The 14,682-nt window shown below is 45.2% G+C and overlaps 1 protein-coding gene across 3 annotated transcripts in view; it reads right to left on the bottom strand.

The window, feature by feature from the left end:
- Positions 1 to 14,682, bottom strand: part of HDGFL2 (HDGF like 2) — a 663,710-nt gene that overhangs the window by 342,834 nt on the left and 306,194 nt on the right. For all 3 annotated transcript variants that reach the window (XM_077475770.1, XM_077475771.1, XM_077475769.1), the window contains exon 10: positions 11,103 to 11,188. In XM_077475770.1, the coding sequence (XP_077331896.1) occupies positions 11,103 to 11,188 (86 nt within the window). The remainder of the gene's footprint in view (positions 1 to 11,102; positions 11,189 to 14,682) is intronic.

Raw genomic sequence — 14,682 nt, forward strand, 5'->3', positions numbered from 1 at the left:
AGCAGTTCTGACGGGTGAAATCTGGAATGAGAGTTATCTAAAGAGTATATCAGATTTAAAACATTAGTGAAAGGAGTCTGATAAGATCCCCTCTCCCATTAACATTGCTTTGTTTAAGGGGCAAGCCTCCCAGCGCCGGCACCCCTTATGGGAACTAACTGTGCCGGACCCTAGAAAGCTCCGCTCCCCCAAAGCTCTTAATACATCTATTAGGCTACTTTCCGATACAAACTACAGCGAGCAGTGCTCCCGTGCGGACTTGCATCCGGTAATCACAAAATCAGAAAAATTTATGAAGTAAGCCACTCAGGTGGAGAGGAGATTCAATGACAATGCCGCATTTGGTATAGAGTCTTTTATCCCTATAGTTTGGTGAAGCACTATGCTGTACCTAAACGGAGCAATTTTGAGAGAAATGAAGGAGATCAGGAGTGAACAGAGAGCAGAGTAGGAGGAAAGAAAGGGATAGAGAAAGAAGCATTCGGATAGATTTTTGCTAGTCGCAAAGGAACCATATACCACTGCATTAGAATTTTTAAGTTAGCCTCAACTAACGTTGCGTTAAGTAAGCCTTTTGAGGCAGTAACCGAAGCCTTATGCCATTCTACTAAGGTCCATTGGTGTTGTAGGTCAGTTTCCCATTCTCGCACGAAAAGCGTTTTGGAGTCTGCTTGGGCAGACAGATCGCAGATAGATCACCGAAATCTCCAACCCCCCCCCCCCCCCCCCCGCTCCATGGCTTGGCCACACCAAAGTTCGTATTCAGTTATGGAAGGAGAGTTAGGGGCAGAGAGCCCTAAGGACCTGAGGAAATGGGAAATTTGTTGAAATCTAAACATTTACGTTCCTGGCATGTTAAGTTTACCGATACAATGAGCTAGAGAAAAAGGACCAGCTGGGGTCACGAAGTGACCAATCCTGTATATCCCCTTATCCAACTACCAGCAGAAGGCCGTAATGTCCTGGCCAGGAGGAAAAAGGGATTTCCTCAAGATGAGAGAGAGGGGCTTCTAGCGGGAGGTCAAGCGCGGATTTGCTTTTAGGGAGTCCCATAGTGAGAGGGAATGGGAGCCAGTATGGCCGGTCTATTCCTGGGTGGGCACCAAAGAAGGTAGTCAAGGGTAAAGCTAGGTACTGCCTGCCTCTCCATATGAACACAATCCGGGTGGGTAATTTTAGAGTATATAATGGAAAGTTAAGCTGCCTGGTAGTACCAACGGATGTATGGGACTCCCAGACTAACTTGATATTTGTTGCGGAATAGTGTTCCCTTAGAAATTCTATGTCCCTTGGATCCCCAAATGAATTTCATATTTCTGGATTGAAAGATTTGGCTATGGTCCTTAGGGATGGGGATAGGTAGGGACCTAAAGAGATACAGGATACGTGGGAGTAGTGTCATTTTTACAGAATTTACACTGCCTAGCCAGGAAAAGCAAAGTGCGGAATGTAGGGAGGAAGTTAGCTGCGTAAAGTTTGTCTATAGATGCCGTCAAGTGTACCCCCAAGTAAGGGAGTACAGATTCCGTTCAGTCGAACCGCAAACTATTTTTAGGTTGGGAGACAAGTGTAGATGGTAGGTTAATATTAAGCGCTAGGGACTTGGCGTAATTGACCCCAAGACCAGAGACTGACATAATCATCAAGTAGCTTGCATATAACTGGGAGCGAGATATTCGGAGACAATATAAAAAGTAAGACATCATCCGCAAACAGGGTGCACTTATGAGTTTTCGGACCACATTGGATCCCTTTGATGTCAGGATTAGCTCTAATAGCAATGGCCAGTGTCTCAATGATCATGGCGAAGATCGGCGGAAATAAAGGGCATCCCTGTCTTGTGCCACGGAGGATCGGGAAGGGGCTTGAGTAGAATCCCTGCATCTTTATTTGGGCCTCTGGGGTTGAGTATAGTGCATTTATAATGTTCAGAAAGGACTGACCAAATCCCCATTTTTCCAGGGTGGGGACAAAGAAAGACCAAGAAACCGAGTCAAACGCTTTCATAAGATCCAGTGATAGGAGGCAACCCTGCTGGAGAGGGCCCCTGTCCCATCTCGAGCCGAGAAGCGAGATTATGTTTACTGCCCTCCTGATCTGATCTGGACCCTGTCGTCCTGGAACAAAACCCACCTGATCTGCATGAACATAAAGGCTAATGAAGTTGGAAAGTCTATTGGCTAAGATTTTTTGTCAGGATTTTAAGGTTGTTATTGATCACAGATATAGGCCAACAGTTGGAGGTGCAGCTGGGGTCCTTTCCTGGTTTAGGGATGACTGTTACGAAAGCCGTATTCATGGCTTTATCCAGGGGCGAACCGGACCTAAGATGGTTAAAAAAGTGTGCAAGGTATGGGGCGAGTGTCAGAGAAATGTTTGTAGTATGGGACGGAGAAGCCATCTGGACCCGGGGCTGAATTAGTCTTGAGATTTTTAATGACCCCTTCCCCTTCGGAGATCGGGGAATCAATTTCTTCCCTGTGTTGATCCTTTAGTGTCAGGATTTGCACCGATGCCAAGAAGGAATGAATAGCATTGGGGGAAGAACTAATCTCCTTGTTGCTATACAGGGTGAGATAAAAGTCATGGAATGCTTCCATGATTTTTTTGGGGATTCTGAGTGAGGGTGCCGTCCCTTAGTTTTATTTTGGGAAGTGCATAGAGTCTGGTTTTAGGGGTTAGCCGTCTCGCAAGCAAGTCTGTTATTTTGGTGGTAGAAGCGCCCTCCCTCACATCTGAGGTCCTTTTCAGCAATAGCTGTGAGAGCCAAGTTCAAGGTTGTGCGGGCTGCATCAAGTCTGTCAGCGGAAAGTGACGAGGGGTTGGATTTATGCAGTTTGCTTAGGGAAGAAAATTCCCTTTCCAGTTTGTCTATGTCTGTCTTACGGGCCTTTCGCAGTCTGGTGGAGATTTGGATTAGTTGACCTCTGATGGTGGCTCTGTGTGCAGCCCAGAGCGAAGAGGGGGGAGATTCTGTCCACGTCATTTAAAAGGAAATAATCCTGTATGTGTTTTTCTATTTCCTGAGCTTGGGCAGGGTTGCTGAGAATGGAGCCATTCAGTCTTCAGGGAAACCGGGAGCGTGGTATCGGGCCACCACATAGGGATATGAGGACGAGGGAATGGTCTGACCAAGCAGAGTCCCCAATGACCGACCACTGAACCAGCAGAATATGTTGTTGGAGAATAAAAAATAGTTGATTTTTGCAAAGGTTTGGTGTGGGCTAGAGTAATGAGTGAAATCCCGAGCCCTGGGATTAAGTTCCCGCCATATATCCACCAAGCCATAATGATATAATTGCCTGGCTACTTTTAGATTCTGCTTGGTTGGGCGAATCAGATTCTTCCCTGGGGGATGCGTTTTGTCAGTTCCTGTCAGGGCTGGCTTAGCCCTTCCTCCTCTGGGCTGGCCGCTCAGTTGTCGGCTAATTGCCAGCTCTCTTCTCACAGTTACCAGCTGTTCCCGATGATGCTCGTCTGACCTGCCTAATTAAAGCCTTCCAGCCCACTCTTTTCTTTGCCTTCGTGTTGGTCACATCACTAGGAACCATCTCCTGCTGCTTGTTTCAAGACTGGCTTGCTGACATCCCTCCTGGCTTCAATCCTGCTTGCAGTTGCTCTCCTTGGATCCCTGACATCTGGACTGGCTGATTACCCCATCAGGTTTATGAACTTTGGACTGGCTGACTACACGATCTGGCTACTGGACTCTGGCTATGCTTGACTACGCTTTTATTTTTATTAATAAACAAGTGTGATTTGATTGTACTTCTGTCTGTTTCATGGTTCCTGACAGTTCCAGAGTCAAAGGCTAAGTTGGAGTCACCTCCGTAAATGACTACACCTTCCATAAGCGGAGCTAATGTTCAGAAAAGGGTTTGGAAAAACTGTGCTTGTCCCTTGTTTGGTGCATATTATGAAATAAGAGTGTAAAGTTGTTCATCCATGAGAATTTTAATGAGTAGGAATTCAGAAACCAAGGAGAACTGTGCCCTACCTGAAAAGAACAGTCCCACGCCTCTAGTTTAGTCAGAGTTAGCTAAATAAAATCTGGGGAATTTGGTGTGAATGAAGGAGGGCTGGTAAGATTTAGGGAAATGCGTTTCCTGTAGGAACAAGATATCGATTTTTTGAGCTTGATGATGCTGGAATATTTTTCCACTTTACCGGGGAATTAAGACCCTGCACATTATGGGAGGATATGCGCAGGGCAGGGCTTTGAGGAGGTGGGTTAGCCATGGAGCAGTAAGGGAGAGAAGGCAGGAGATCCTCGATCACCTACCTTCGTGCTAGTAGCCAACTGCAGAGCCAGGATAGCATGTGGGGACTGCCATGCTTCTCTCCGTGCATTACGGGTGAGAGAGGCCACTTCTGGAGCTGCAAAAAAGAAGGTAAAGATAAGGTAAAGAAAAAAGGGATAGCGAGAAAAAAGAGCAACAGATGAAGATCAGTCCTGAGGTTGGGGTGAAGACAGAGTCACCCCACCTGAGGAAACAATCAATGTTTTCCCCGCTAAGGAGGAAATGTCCAAACGAGGAGAGGCAAGACCCCGAAGGTCACCAAGTGTGGGATGAGTGCGCAGGAGGCTCGACCCATCCTCCACAACAACAACCAATTAGCTTGCAGTATCCCAATAAATGAACACCTATGCCAGTCAATCTGAGAAACTAGTCAAATAGCTACAATATAGACCTGTATTAGTGGCTTGTAATTAAACAATGTAAAGGGCAATCTAATGAACCATAGTAATATGATACCAGTGCCCATGAGTCCCAAAAATGGCCCCCTCGTGGGAGACCAGTGGCAAAAAAAAAAAAAAAAGTATTTTAGTCAAATCAAGAGAAAATGAGGAGTGAAGGATGACCCGTAAGAGGTGGGGTCTATCTTTGGAGAAAAATAGTCCTGGGTCCGAACAGTATAGTTCAGGAGCGAGGGAAAAAGGCCTAGCATGGTAAAGAAAAAAAAAAAAAAAAGGGGGGGGGGTGGGGGGAAGATGTTTCCATTTGGCAACAAAGCCAGGGGTCATGGAGGGACCTGACCCAAAAATTGTGTCAAAAAGTGTGGTACAGGATCAAAAGTCCTCTCAAGTTCAGGGAGGAAGTCCATCTTTAGCTTTCTTGTGTCTGGGCGAAATCCAGAGGGAGATGAGAGGGCTAAATGGTGGCGGACGTTTGGACATGCCAGACGAGGAGGTCTGCATGGGGGAAGGCGGATCCTTGGGTATGTGGCTGAGCTTTCGTAGTAGACATTCTCCGTCATGGAGTGATGTGAAGCGGAAAGGTTTGCTGTTGAAGTCGAATTTCAGACCAAAAGGGAAGAGCCACCAGTACTTGATATTTTTCTGCGTCAGAACCGTCAGAAGTGGTTTAAGGGATCGCCTCTTCTGGATGGTGAAGGGCGGAATATTAGCGTAGAGTTGTATCTGATGTCCCATAACTTGTAGCTGTGGCAAAATCCGGGCCCTCCTCATAACCTCCTCCTTGACGTTAAAGTAGTGTGGTCTGACTACTATATCACGCGGGAGGCTATCTTGGCGGGGGGGGGGGGGGGTCCCAGAGCTCTGTGAGCTCGGTCCAGCTCTAGTCTGTGGGCTCGGATGTCAGGGATGAGGGTCTTGATGAATGAATGATCTGCCTCCTGGACGTCTGTTATGGACTCAGGCAGACCTTCTGATCCAGAAATTAAGTCTTCTGGACCTGTTTTCCAAATAATTGATTTTGGCCAAAGCCCCTTCAAGTTGATGGTGCAATTCCTGAAATTGATCAGAATTCTGGTTCACCCAATCAATAGTGGTATCCACTTTGTTTCAATACGGGATCCCAGCATTTGGAGATCAGCTTTTATGTCATTAGTAATTCTGGATGCTGTCTGAGCCAGACCCTTGTCAAGCATTTTGGCAAATTTAGAAAATAAAAGTGAATTGTCCTGTGGCTGAGATGCCTGAGAAGGCTGAGGGATAAGTTAAGCTGCCTCCTGGAAAGCAATGGTGTGCCTGGGTGAGTCCCTGTATGTCACCCAGCATCTGGTTTAGAAGGGATACTGTGGTGGCAGGGGATAAGGGACCTCCATGGGGTACTGGCGACAGAGCCCCTCCACATACCTCCTCATGCAGCCTGTCACGCCATGGAGAAGAGCCTGCAGATCCTGTGTGGGCCTCGGGAGGCGGCCGCTCCGCCACCATTTTGGAGATTTTGGCTGCTCCCGGGAGGACTGCAAAATGGGTTCCCAGTCCTCTCCTCGCTGTCCCTCCGTGCATCGGAGTGTGCCCCTATGCTAGCTGGCACCTCCGCGCTCAGTCTGACGGCTGTGGCTGGCGGTGTTCAGCTACTAGGTGTGCGAGCGGGATGGCGCGGTGCGGAGCCCTGTGTTCACGTTGACCATCACAGGGCGCCGCGCATGCGCACTCAGCTGTTGGATTTTAACCACTTGAGCCCTGGAAGAATTTACCCCCTTACTGACCAGAGCACTTTTTGTGATTCGGCACTGAGACGCTTTAACTGACAATTGCGTGGTCGGCGACGTGGCTCCCAAACAAAATTGATGTCCTTTATTTCCACAAATAGAGCTTTATTTTGGTGGTATTTGATCACCCCCCTGCGGTTTTTATTTTTTGTGCTATAAACAAAAAAAGAGCAACAATTTAGGGAAAAAAATTAATATAAAAAAATATTTTATATATATATATATATATATATATATATATATATATATATATATATATATATATATATATATATATATATATATATATATATATATATATATATATATATATATATATATATATATATAATTTTTCCCCCTCAGTTTAGGCTGATACGTATTCTTTTACATATTTTTGTTAAAAATAAAAAATAAAAATCACAATTAGTGTTTATGGATTGGTTTGCACAAAATTTATAGCATTTACAAAATAGGGGATAGTTTTATGGCATTTTTTTATTTGTTATATATATATATATATATATATATATATATATATTTTATTTTTTTACTAGTAATGGTGGTGATCAGCAATTTTTATTGTGACCGACATTATGGCGGACACAGACATTTTTGGGACCATTGTCATTTATACAGCAATTCTATACAAATGCATGGATTCCTGTGTAAATGACACTAGCAGTGAAGGGTTAAACCACTAGGGGGCAGTGTAGGGGTTAAGTGTGCCCTGGGGAGTGTTTCTAACTGGGGGCGTGGCTACATGTGACACGTCACTGATCTCTACTCCCGATCACAGGGAGCAGAGATCAGTGACACTGTCACTAGGCTAGGCAGAACAGGGAGATGCTTGTTTACATTAGCATCTCCCCGTTCTTCCTCTCCGTGAGGCGATCGAGGGTATCCCCTCACTGAGCTTGCCGCGGGAGCCTCTTAAAGGGCCACGTATGTTAGTTTGCCTGTAGGAGCCCTTCTGCCGACGTATATGGGCGTGGGGCGGTAGGCAAGCGGTTTAACAAAAAAAATGGGTGGGACTCCACATTAATAAATTTACATTTTTACATTGCACCTTTTTGCAAAATACTGAAAATCGGACGTACGCAAAAATGTAAATATGCAAATTTCTCAAAAAATCTGAAGGTTTTCATTTTTTCCCTTACAGTATTCAGAATTTGTGAAAAATCCCCCCAAACCATATCTTTTCTGAAAGAACATAACCTCTATAGTAAAAAGAAGGTGGTATTTATTTTTAAGGCCCACAATATTGTCACAAATGTTTACCAAAGCAAATTTTACAAAATCCCTGCTAAATTTAAAAGCATAACCTGTATTGAGTTAATAACAAATATTTGTAAATTTAAAATTGCTCCTTTTTGAGAAAAAGGGAAAATCTGAGGTAGACAGACGTTTTAGAAAATCTGTTTTTCCTTTTTCACTTACAGCTTTCAGAATTTGTAATAGACCCCCCAAACTATACATTTACTGAAAGTACATGGCTAGTAGAATAAAAAGAAAGTGCTACTGATTTCTAAGGCAGCATATTTGTGCAAATGTTTATCAAAATAATATTTTCGCTAAAAATACACTAAAATCATTAACCGCTTTGCGCCCGCCCTATAGCCGAATGACGGCTACAGAGCGGACGCTATCTGCCGGGAGGCCATCCCTGGACGTCCTCCTGTTTACTTCCGCAATGTGCGTTCCCGGGAGCGCGCATCGGGGAAGTTCTGTGCTGGCCGTGTCCCTCAGACACAGCCAGTCACAGATCGCTGTAAAGGGGTGCATTTAACCACTCACAGTGGCCGTTTACAGCGCGATCGGCCTATCCAATGAGAGATGATCTCATATGTAAACATATGAGATCATCTCTCAGCGCGGCTCTCACTCCTCACACAGACAGCGTGTGAGAAGGGAGAGGTGAACGGGAGAGGTGAACGGCCGCAGCGGCCGTAAGTAAAAAAAAAAAAAAAAAGTGCCATCCGCCCCAGTGCCATCCTCCCCCAAGTGCCACCTGTTGTCAGTGCCATCTGTCATCAGTGCCACGTGTCATCGGTGCCACGTATTAGTGCCATTTGTCACCGGTGCCACATATTAGTGCCATTTGTCAGTGCCACATATCAGTGCCACCTGTCAGTGTCACGTGCCATCTGTTGTCAGTGTCACGTGCCATCTGTCATCAGTGTCACGCGTCATTGGCGCCACGTATTAGTGTCACATATTGGTGCCATCTGTAATCAGTGCCACGTGTCATCATTGCCACGTATTAGTGCCATCTGTCATCAGAGTCACGTGTCACTGTCCTGGTGCTCCAGGGCCTTCAAAAGTGTAATAGGTAGTCAACAAGTTAGATGTGTAATTTATGCTCCTAGAACATGTGATGGCGCTCCCTGCATGTTGGGCCTCTCTATGTGGTCAGGCTGTGAAAAAGTCCCACACATGTGGTATTGTAATACTCAGGAGGAGTTGCAGAATTTTTTTGGGGGTGTCATTTGTGGTATACACATGTCATGCGAGAGAAATAACCTATTACAATGACAGTTTTGTGGAAAAAAATGTAAAAAATAAAAAAATCATAATTTTGCATTGAATTGTGAGAAAAAAAATGACATCAAAAAGCTCACCATGCCTCTTACTAAATACCTTGGAAAGTCTACTTTCCAAAAAGGGGTCATTTGGGAGGTATTTGTACTTTCCTGGCTTGTTCGGGTCGCAAGAAATGAGGCCACCAGTACATCAGATGTGATCAATTTTGTATGATTCGCACCACAGCTTGTAGACTCTCTAACTTTCACAAAGACCAAATAATATCCACTAATTTGGGTTATTTTTACCAGACATGTAGCAGTATAAATTGTGGCCAAAATTTATGAAGAAAAATTAATAATTTGCATAATTTTGTCACAAACAAAAAAATATGCGTTTTTTTTTCAAAATGTTTGGTCTTTTTTCATTTATAGCGCAAAAAATAAAAACTCCAGAGGTGATGAAATACCACCAAAAGAAAGCTCTATTTGTGGGAAAAAAAAGGACAACAAATGTATTTGGGTACAGTGTTGCATGACTGAGTAATTTTCATTCAAAGTGTGAGAGCACCGAAAGCTGAAAACTGGTCTGGGCAGGAAGGGTGTTTAAGTGCCCAGTAAGCAAGTGGTTAATAGTAAATAAATACAAAATAACCTACAAAATTCCTGTTAAATTGCTAAAGCCTTGTTCACATATGACATACTGTACGCCCACAGAGGGTCATGTTTACCGGCACAGGAATACACAGATGTTCATTGCATCCCCGTAGAGGCAGTTCCATTTATGTAACTTGGGATGCAACAGCTGCACAGGCATTGCTGCTGTTCCAAATCTGACATCAGTGTGGGTACATGACCCCAAATGCAGACAGTGTGAGCTGAGGGACATGCATGCGCACCTACATGGATGTAAAATTCGGAGCAATGGCTCTGTTCGTGCAGGTGCTACATCCCAAATGAAATCAATGGGACTGCCTGAACAGAGATGCCCACAACACCTGTGCATCCCTGTAAAGGTACACTATGAGAGCAAGGCCTTAGGCCCTTTCTCACAAGCACACCGATCGGATCCGTCTGTCCATTTTTTTTTTTTTTTTTTTTTTTTAGGTGGGCCCAATCGGACCACCCATTGTTCTCTATGGAGAGGCTGATGTAAGCTGACGTGTTCATTTACACCTGCCTGCATTTGATCAAGTTCAGGGTGCTAAAAACATGATGGTATCTGATGGAACTGGACAGGTGGTCCGTTTCCATCTGACCGCCCCATAGAGAATAGCGAGCTGTGTCAGTGTCCACTCTGCATCAGTGGATCAGACATGTCAGGGATCAGCAGACCCCCCCCGAAACAGGGATCACTCCATGATCTTACCTAGAGCGGCCGGTCCATTATTGATCGCTGCCTGCGCCCTCTCTACTACAGGGGGGGGGTTGGGCGCTCGGGAAACATTTATCAAGCCCCAATTTCACCCCCCCACCCCCCGCATGTCAGATCACGAAGATCAGTGCGGGAGGAAAAGAGAGATGCCACGGCCATGGATCAGACGTGTGGGGGCGATCTGAGGATATAGGAGAGTAGAATAGGGGGGGCAGCTTAAGATTAAAGGGAGTGGTGGGAGGTGGAGTGGCTGGGGACAGGGAAGCAGCAGCCTGGGTGTCGAGGCAGTCACATTTAGGGTTAATAACTCATCAGCAGGTTGTAATTCGCGGATCAGAATTATAGAATTTTTCAGCAGTCTGCTAAACAATTCTGATATAAGTTAATGGTCATTGAAGTGACCATAAGCTCATAGGAGAGGGAGAAATGAGGTCTGTATGGACTTGGCCACCTGCAGGCACTTCTGTAGGTCTGCACGGCCTCGGCAGTGAAAGGGTTAAAGGATGCTGTAATTCACATGCATGCCTATGGTATCCGTATTGCTCTGAAGCATACCATTGCCCCATTCAATGCAGTAAAACAGTAAAACTGGAAACACTTCACTACTTAGTCCTGGGACAGGAATACTCTAAAGGGGGTGAAGTTGAGCTTTTTAAACTTTTTCAATACCATTATATGGACAGGGACATTTCTGCTGTAGTAGTATGAGAGGTCACACTGGAATATGCACTTACAGATCTAAAAAAGAACAATGAATATCTAACCTTCCCCTTGGTCGGTCTTCCCTCTTCTTCTGATTTGGCTTTTTTCCTGGTTCTGAAGCTTGTGTGTTTTTAATGGTCTTCTTTACCTAAGACACCAAAATATATATTCTTATTACAAGAATTACGGTTAAATCTATTTGATGTACCACACTAAAAGAATAATATAAACATACAAATAAAGAGTAGTTACATAGATAGTAAGGTTGAATAAAGACAAGTCCATCCAGTTCAACCTAAGAGTGTGGGTGTGCGTCTGCAATTGTCCTCATCTCTGTACATTGTATCTCATCATGATGCTCATCTATTACATTATTATTATTATTTAGGGCACCCATATAGCACTGTCAATTTACGCGCACACATACATTGCACTCTCACATCGGTCCCTACCCTCAAGGAGCCCACAATCCAACGTCCCTAAATTGCATTCATTTACTAGGGCCAATTTTGGACAGAAGCCAATTAAACTACCTACATGTCTTTGGAGTGTGGGAGGAAACAGGAAGTACCCAGAGGAAACCAATTTCCTCTGCAAACTCCAGGCAGGTAGTGTTGTGGTTGGGATTCAAACCAGCGACCCTTTTTACTGATAGGTGAAAGTGCTAACCACTACCCATTACACCACTGTGCGGAGTAAATATAATATATATTTCTTGGCTCTGCCTCATGCCAGCACATCACAGGTCAACTCCGCCCTTTTGACCCTGTATAGGACCATGCCTAACTAGAAATAAAAGGCAGCCAGTATCTGGTGCAAGCGTACTTTTTCTGTCCTTGCTCTGGACTTTCCTGTTTTTGTGGTATTGCTTGCCTGCTGTAGCCCCCCCCCCCCCAGTGGAAGGCTCTATCAAAGAGAAAGATCGCGCTTGGTGCCAGAGTTTGGCAAATGGCATAGCATGCCTAAAGTGCTGGAGCTGAATAAGAATGGCCATCCTGGGTCTCTCCTCTCCCATTTGTCTCCTATGCATGCATCTGTATTTACCTACTGGTTACCGTTCAGCCGCCTCTACCCACTCATCCTAGTCTAAGATTGGGTTTCCTGCACCCCAGATTCTTTGTTACGGCTGCTTTATCGAGCAATGACGACATTGTGTTTGGAATGGTTGGGTGGTACAGCGATGATTGGTGAATGAGCTGGCAGCCCGATTGGTCAGTGCGAGAGCACTCTTAAAAAGTCGGGTGTGTCTAGTCTTCCTTCTGGTGGCTTAGAGTCTAATGTGCCGCTGCTAGAGGTGAGTGTGTCAGGGGGGAGCCTGCTCTTAGTTGGTGGCCCTGCGTTCCATATGGCTGCATATTTACAAATTTTATGGTTTCAGCCCTCTGTTTTCTTCAGTTCTCCAATGTCCACCAACCATCAGCTCATGGGCTGTCCACCTATCAATCGACCTGGGGCTGTCCCATCCAACCTCCTGTTGCCTTCCATCTCTCTCATCTTCTGCTGCCCAGTTCTGCTGGTGAGTGCAATATCCTGGAGTCTATTTTACTTTTCCCAGTCATGCCGAATGTGGTTTTTATCATTTCTCCATCAGCCCAGGATGTGTTTGCCTGCTCCCGAGGATGAGGCACTGACATCTCGTGGAAAATAAAGGGATCTCTTCAATGGACCTTTGTTTTGACTTGTCGCTTTATGTACTTTATCTATTTTCAGGGGAAAGGTTCTGCTCACAAAAGCTGCAAGAGGGTTATTTCTCTCTCTTGGGATCACAGCTCACCCTCTTCACGTGCATCTCATTCTAAGACCAAGACTAAGAAGCATCATATACGACACCATTCTTCATCTGCTTTTTTAGTCATTCCTCCCCACGTCGATGGCGGGTCTCATCCTTTAGCTGTAGGTGGTTAGTCTCCAAGAATCCAACAGAGGGTGCCTGTTGGTCTGTAGAGCAAAGCCCATGATATACAAGCTGGTTTGCAAAGCCTGTTTTATTGAGCTGGCTCTAGGCAGACAGGAAGTTAATGATGACATCAGATCTTTACATTAGGGGAGTGGTGGAAGAAGGCTTGAGAGGCTTCTTGCTACCTTCCTTGAGCAGGTCATCGTGGGTACAGTCAAGAATGCAAGAAAATTATTCATCAGACCCTGAGGCCCTCAGTGACGATCCAGGCCTTGATTCGGGAGAGGATGATATGAAAGCCTTCTAATTAGATTTTTCACTGGTTCTGGTCATTATAAAGTTAAAGCAGAGTTCTGCTTAAAAAAATTTAAATAAAAAGTCAGCAGCTACAAATACTGCAGCTGCTGACTCTTAATAATCAGGACACTTACCTGTCCCAGGGTCCAGCAATGCAGGGGTATGAAGACCAGCTCATCTCCCCCGCCTCTCTGCGGTGCTGGCATTGTAATTGTGGGAGTCCACAGCCGGGCACCCCCTGCACATGCGCGAGCCTCATGCCGTTTCTGGTCGGGCAATCATCTGGGATGTGTCCCGGATGATTGCCCAGAGGGAGGGGAGAGGCAAAATAACTTCCGGCTCCGTGGAGCCCACGGAGAAAGTGGGAGCTTGAACCCTAATTTTTTTGTGGGTTTCCGCTCCCTCCCCCAAACAAATGACATGCCAAATTGGGAATGTCAGAGGTCACCTTCCTTAAAGTGGAAGTACCATTTTTGGGTGGAACTCAGCTTTAAACATGCAATTGACAGGCTGAATAAAATTATACCATTTACAATCATTGGATTGAGAATCTTCTCCAAAAGGTGGATATGTCTTTACAATGATTAGCAAGATATATTATACTCTCGTTAGAGGAGTCAGTGTCTTTTAAGGGTGCTAGGGAGAGAGGGCAGATTCTGACCTTGAGAGCTGTCCACAGCAGGTGCTTCCACCTCTACTGCAAGGACCATGAGAGCATGGTCATCTAAGTTCAAATCAGCACTTAGCTCTACAACTCAGGAATTTTCAGTAAGTTTGCGTTTGGAGAGTCTAGGGCTCTCTTTGGATTTCATTGTAGAAGTGGTGGTGGACTGATTCAGTTACAGAAGCATGCTGCACTCAGTCAGGGCCAGGTGGATGCTCGGGTTGAAACATTGGTCTGTTGACGCAGCCTCCAAGCAGGGCCTATGTGCCATTCCTTTTTTGGGAGGGTAACTCTTTAGGAAGACTTGAGGTTGCCATTTGCTGGGTGACTGAAGGGGAAAAAAATTGAGCTTTCTTTCCCAGGATAAGATGCATTGGTTTCGTGCAGATAGAAAGACTCATGATCAACTTCTATTTTCCAGGAAGAGAATATGCCACATTTCTGTTGGAGAGCATCGAAGTGTAAGGCCGGCCAGCCAGCCACCCAACCATCTAAAGCAACATAAAAAAAATTCTGAAGATTTGCCCGCCAAGAGGTTGCCGGTGAGAGCAAGACTAACCCAGTTTGGAGGGATCAGGCTAGCAGTATTCTTGACTTCTCTGTTTTGGGCAAGGGTCATCTTCAATTCAGAAGTCTTTCAAGAGTTCCAGCGCTACCAGAGAAGCAGTCATTGTTATAATTATATAACACACAATTACTGGAGTTACAGGCTGTATTTCCAGTTCTGAGGAAGATCAGAGGGTATATTCTCCTCTTTTCCTCGTAGAAAAAGCTTTAGGCAAGT

The sequence above is a fragment of the Lithobates pipiens genome, unplaced genomic scaffold (assembly GCF_037356315.1).
Source record: "Lithobates pipiens isolate NorthernLeopardFrog02 unplaced genomic scaffold, aLitPip1_a1.2 Scaffold_13, whole genome shotgun sequence".
Classification (NCBI taxonomy): domain Eukaryota; kingdom Metazoa; phylum Chordata; class Amphibia; order Anura; family Ranidae; genus Lithobates; species Lithobates pipiens.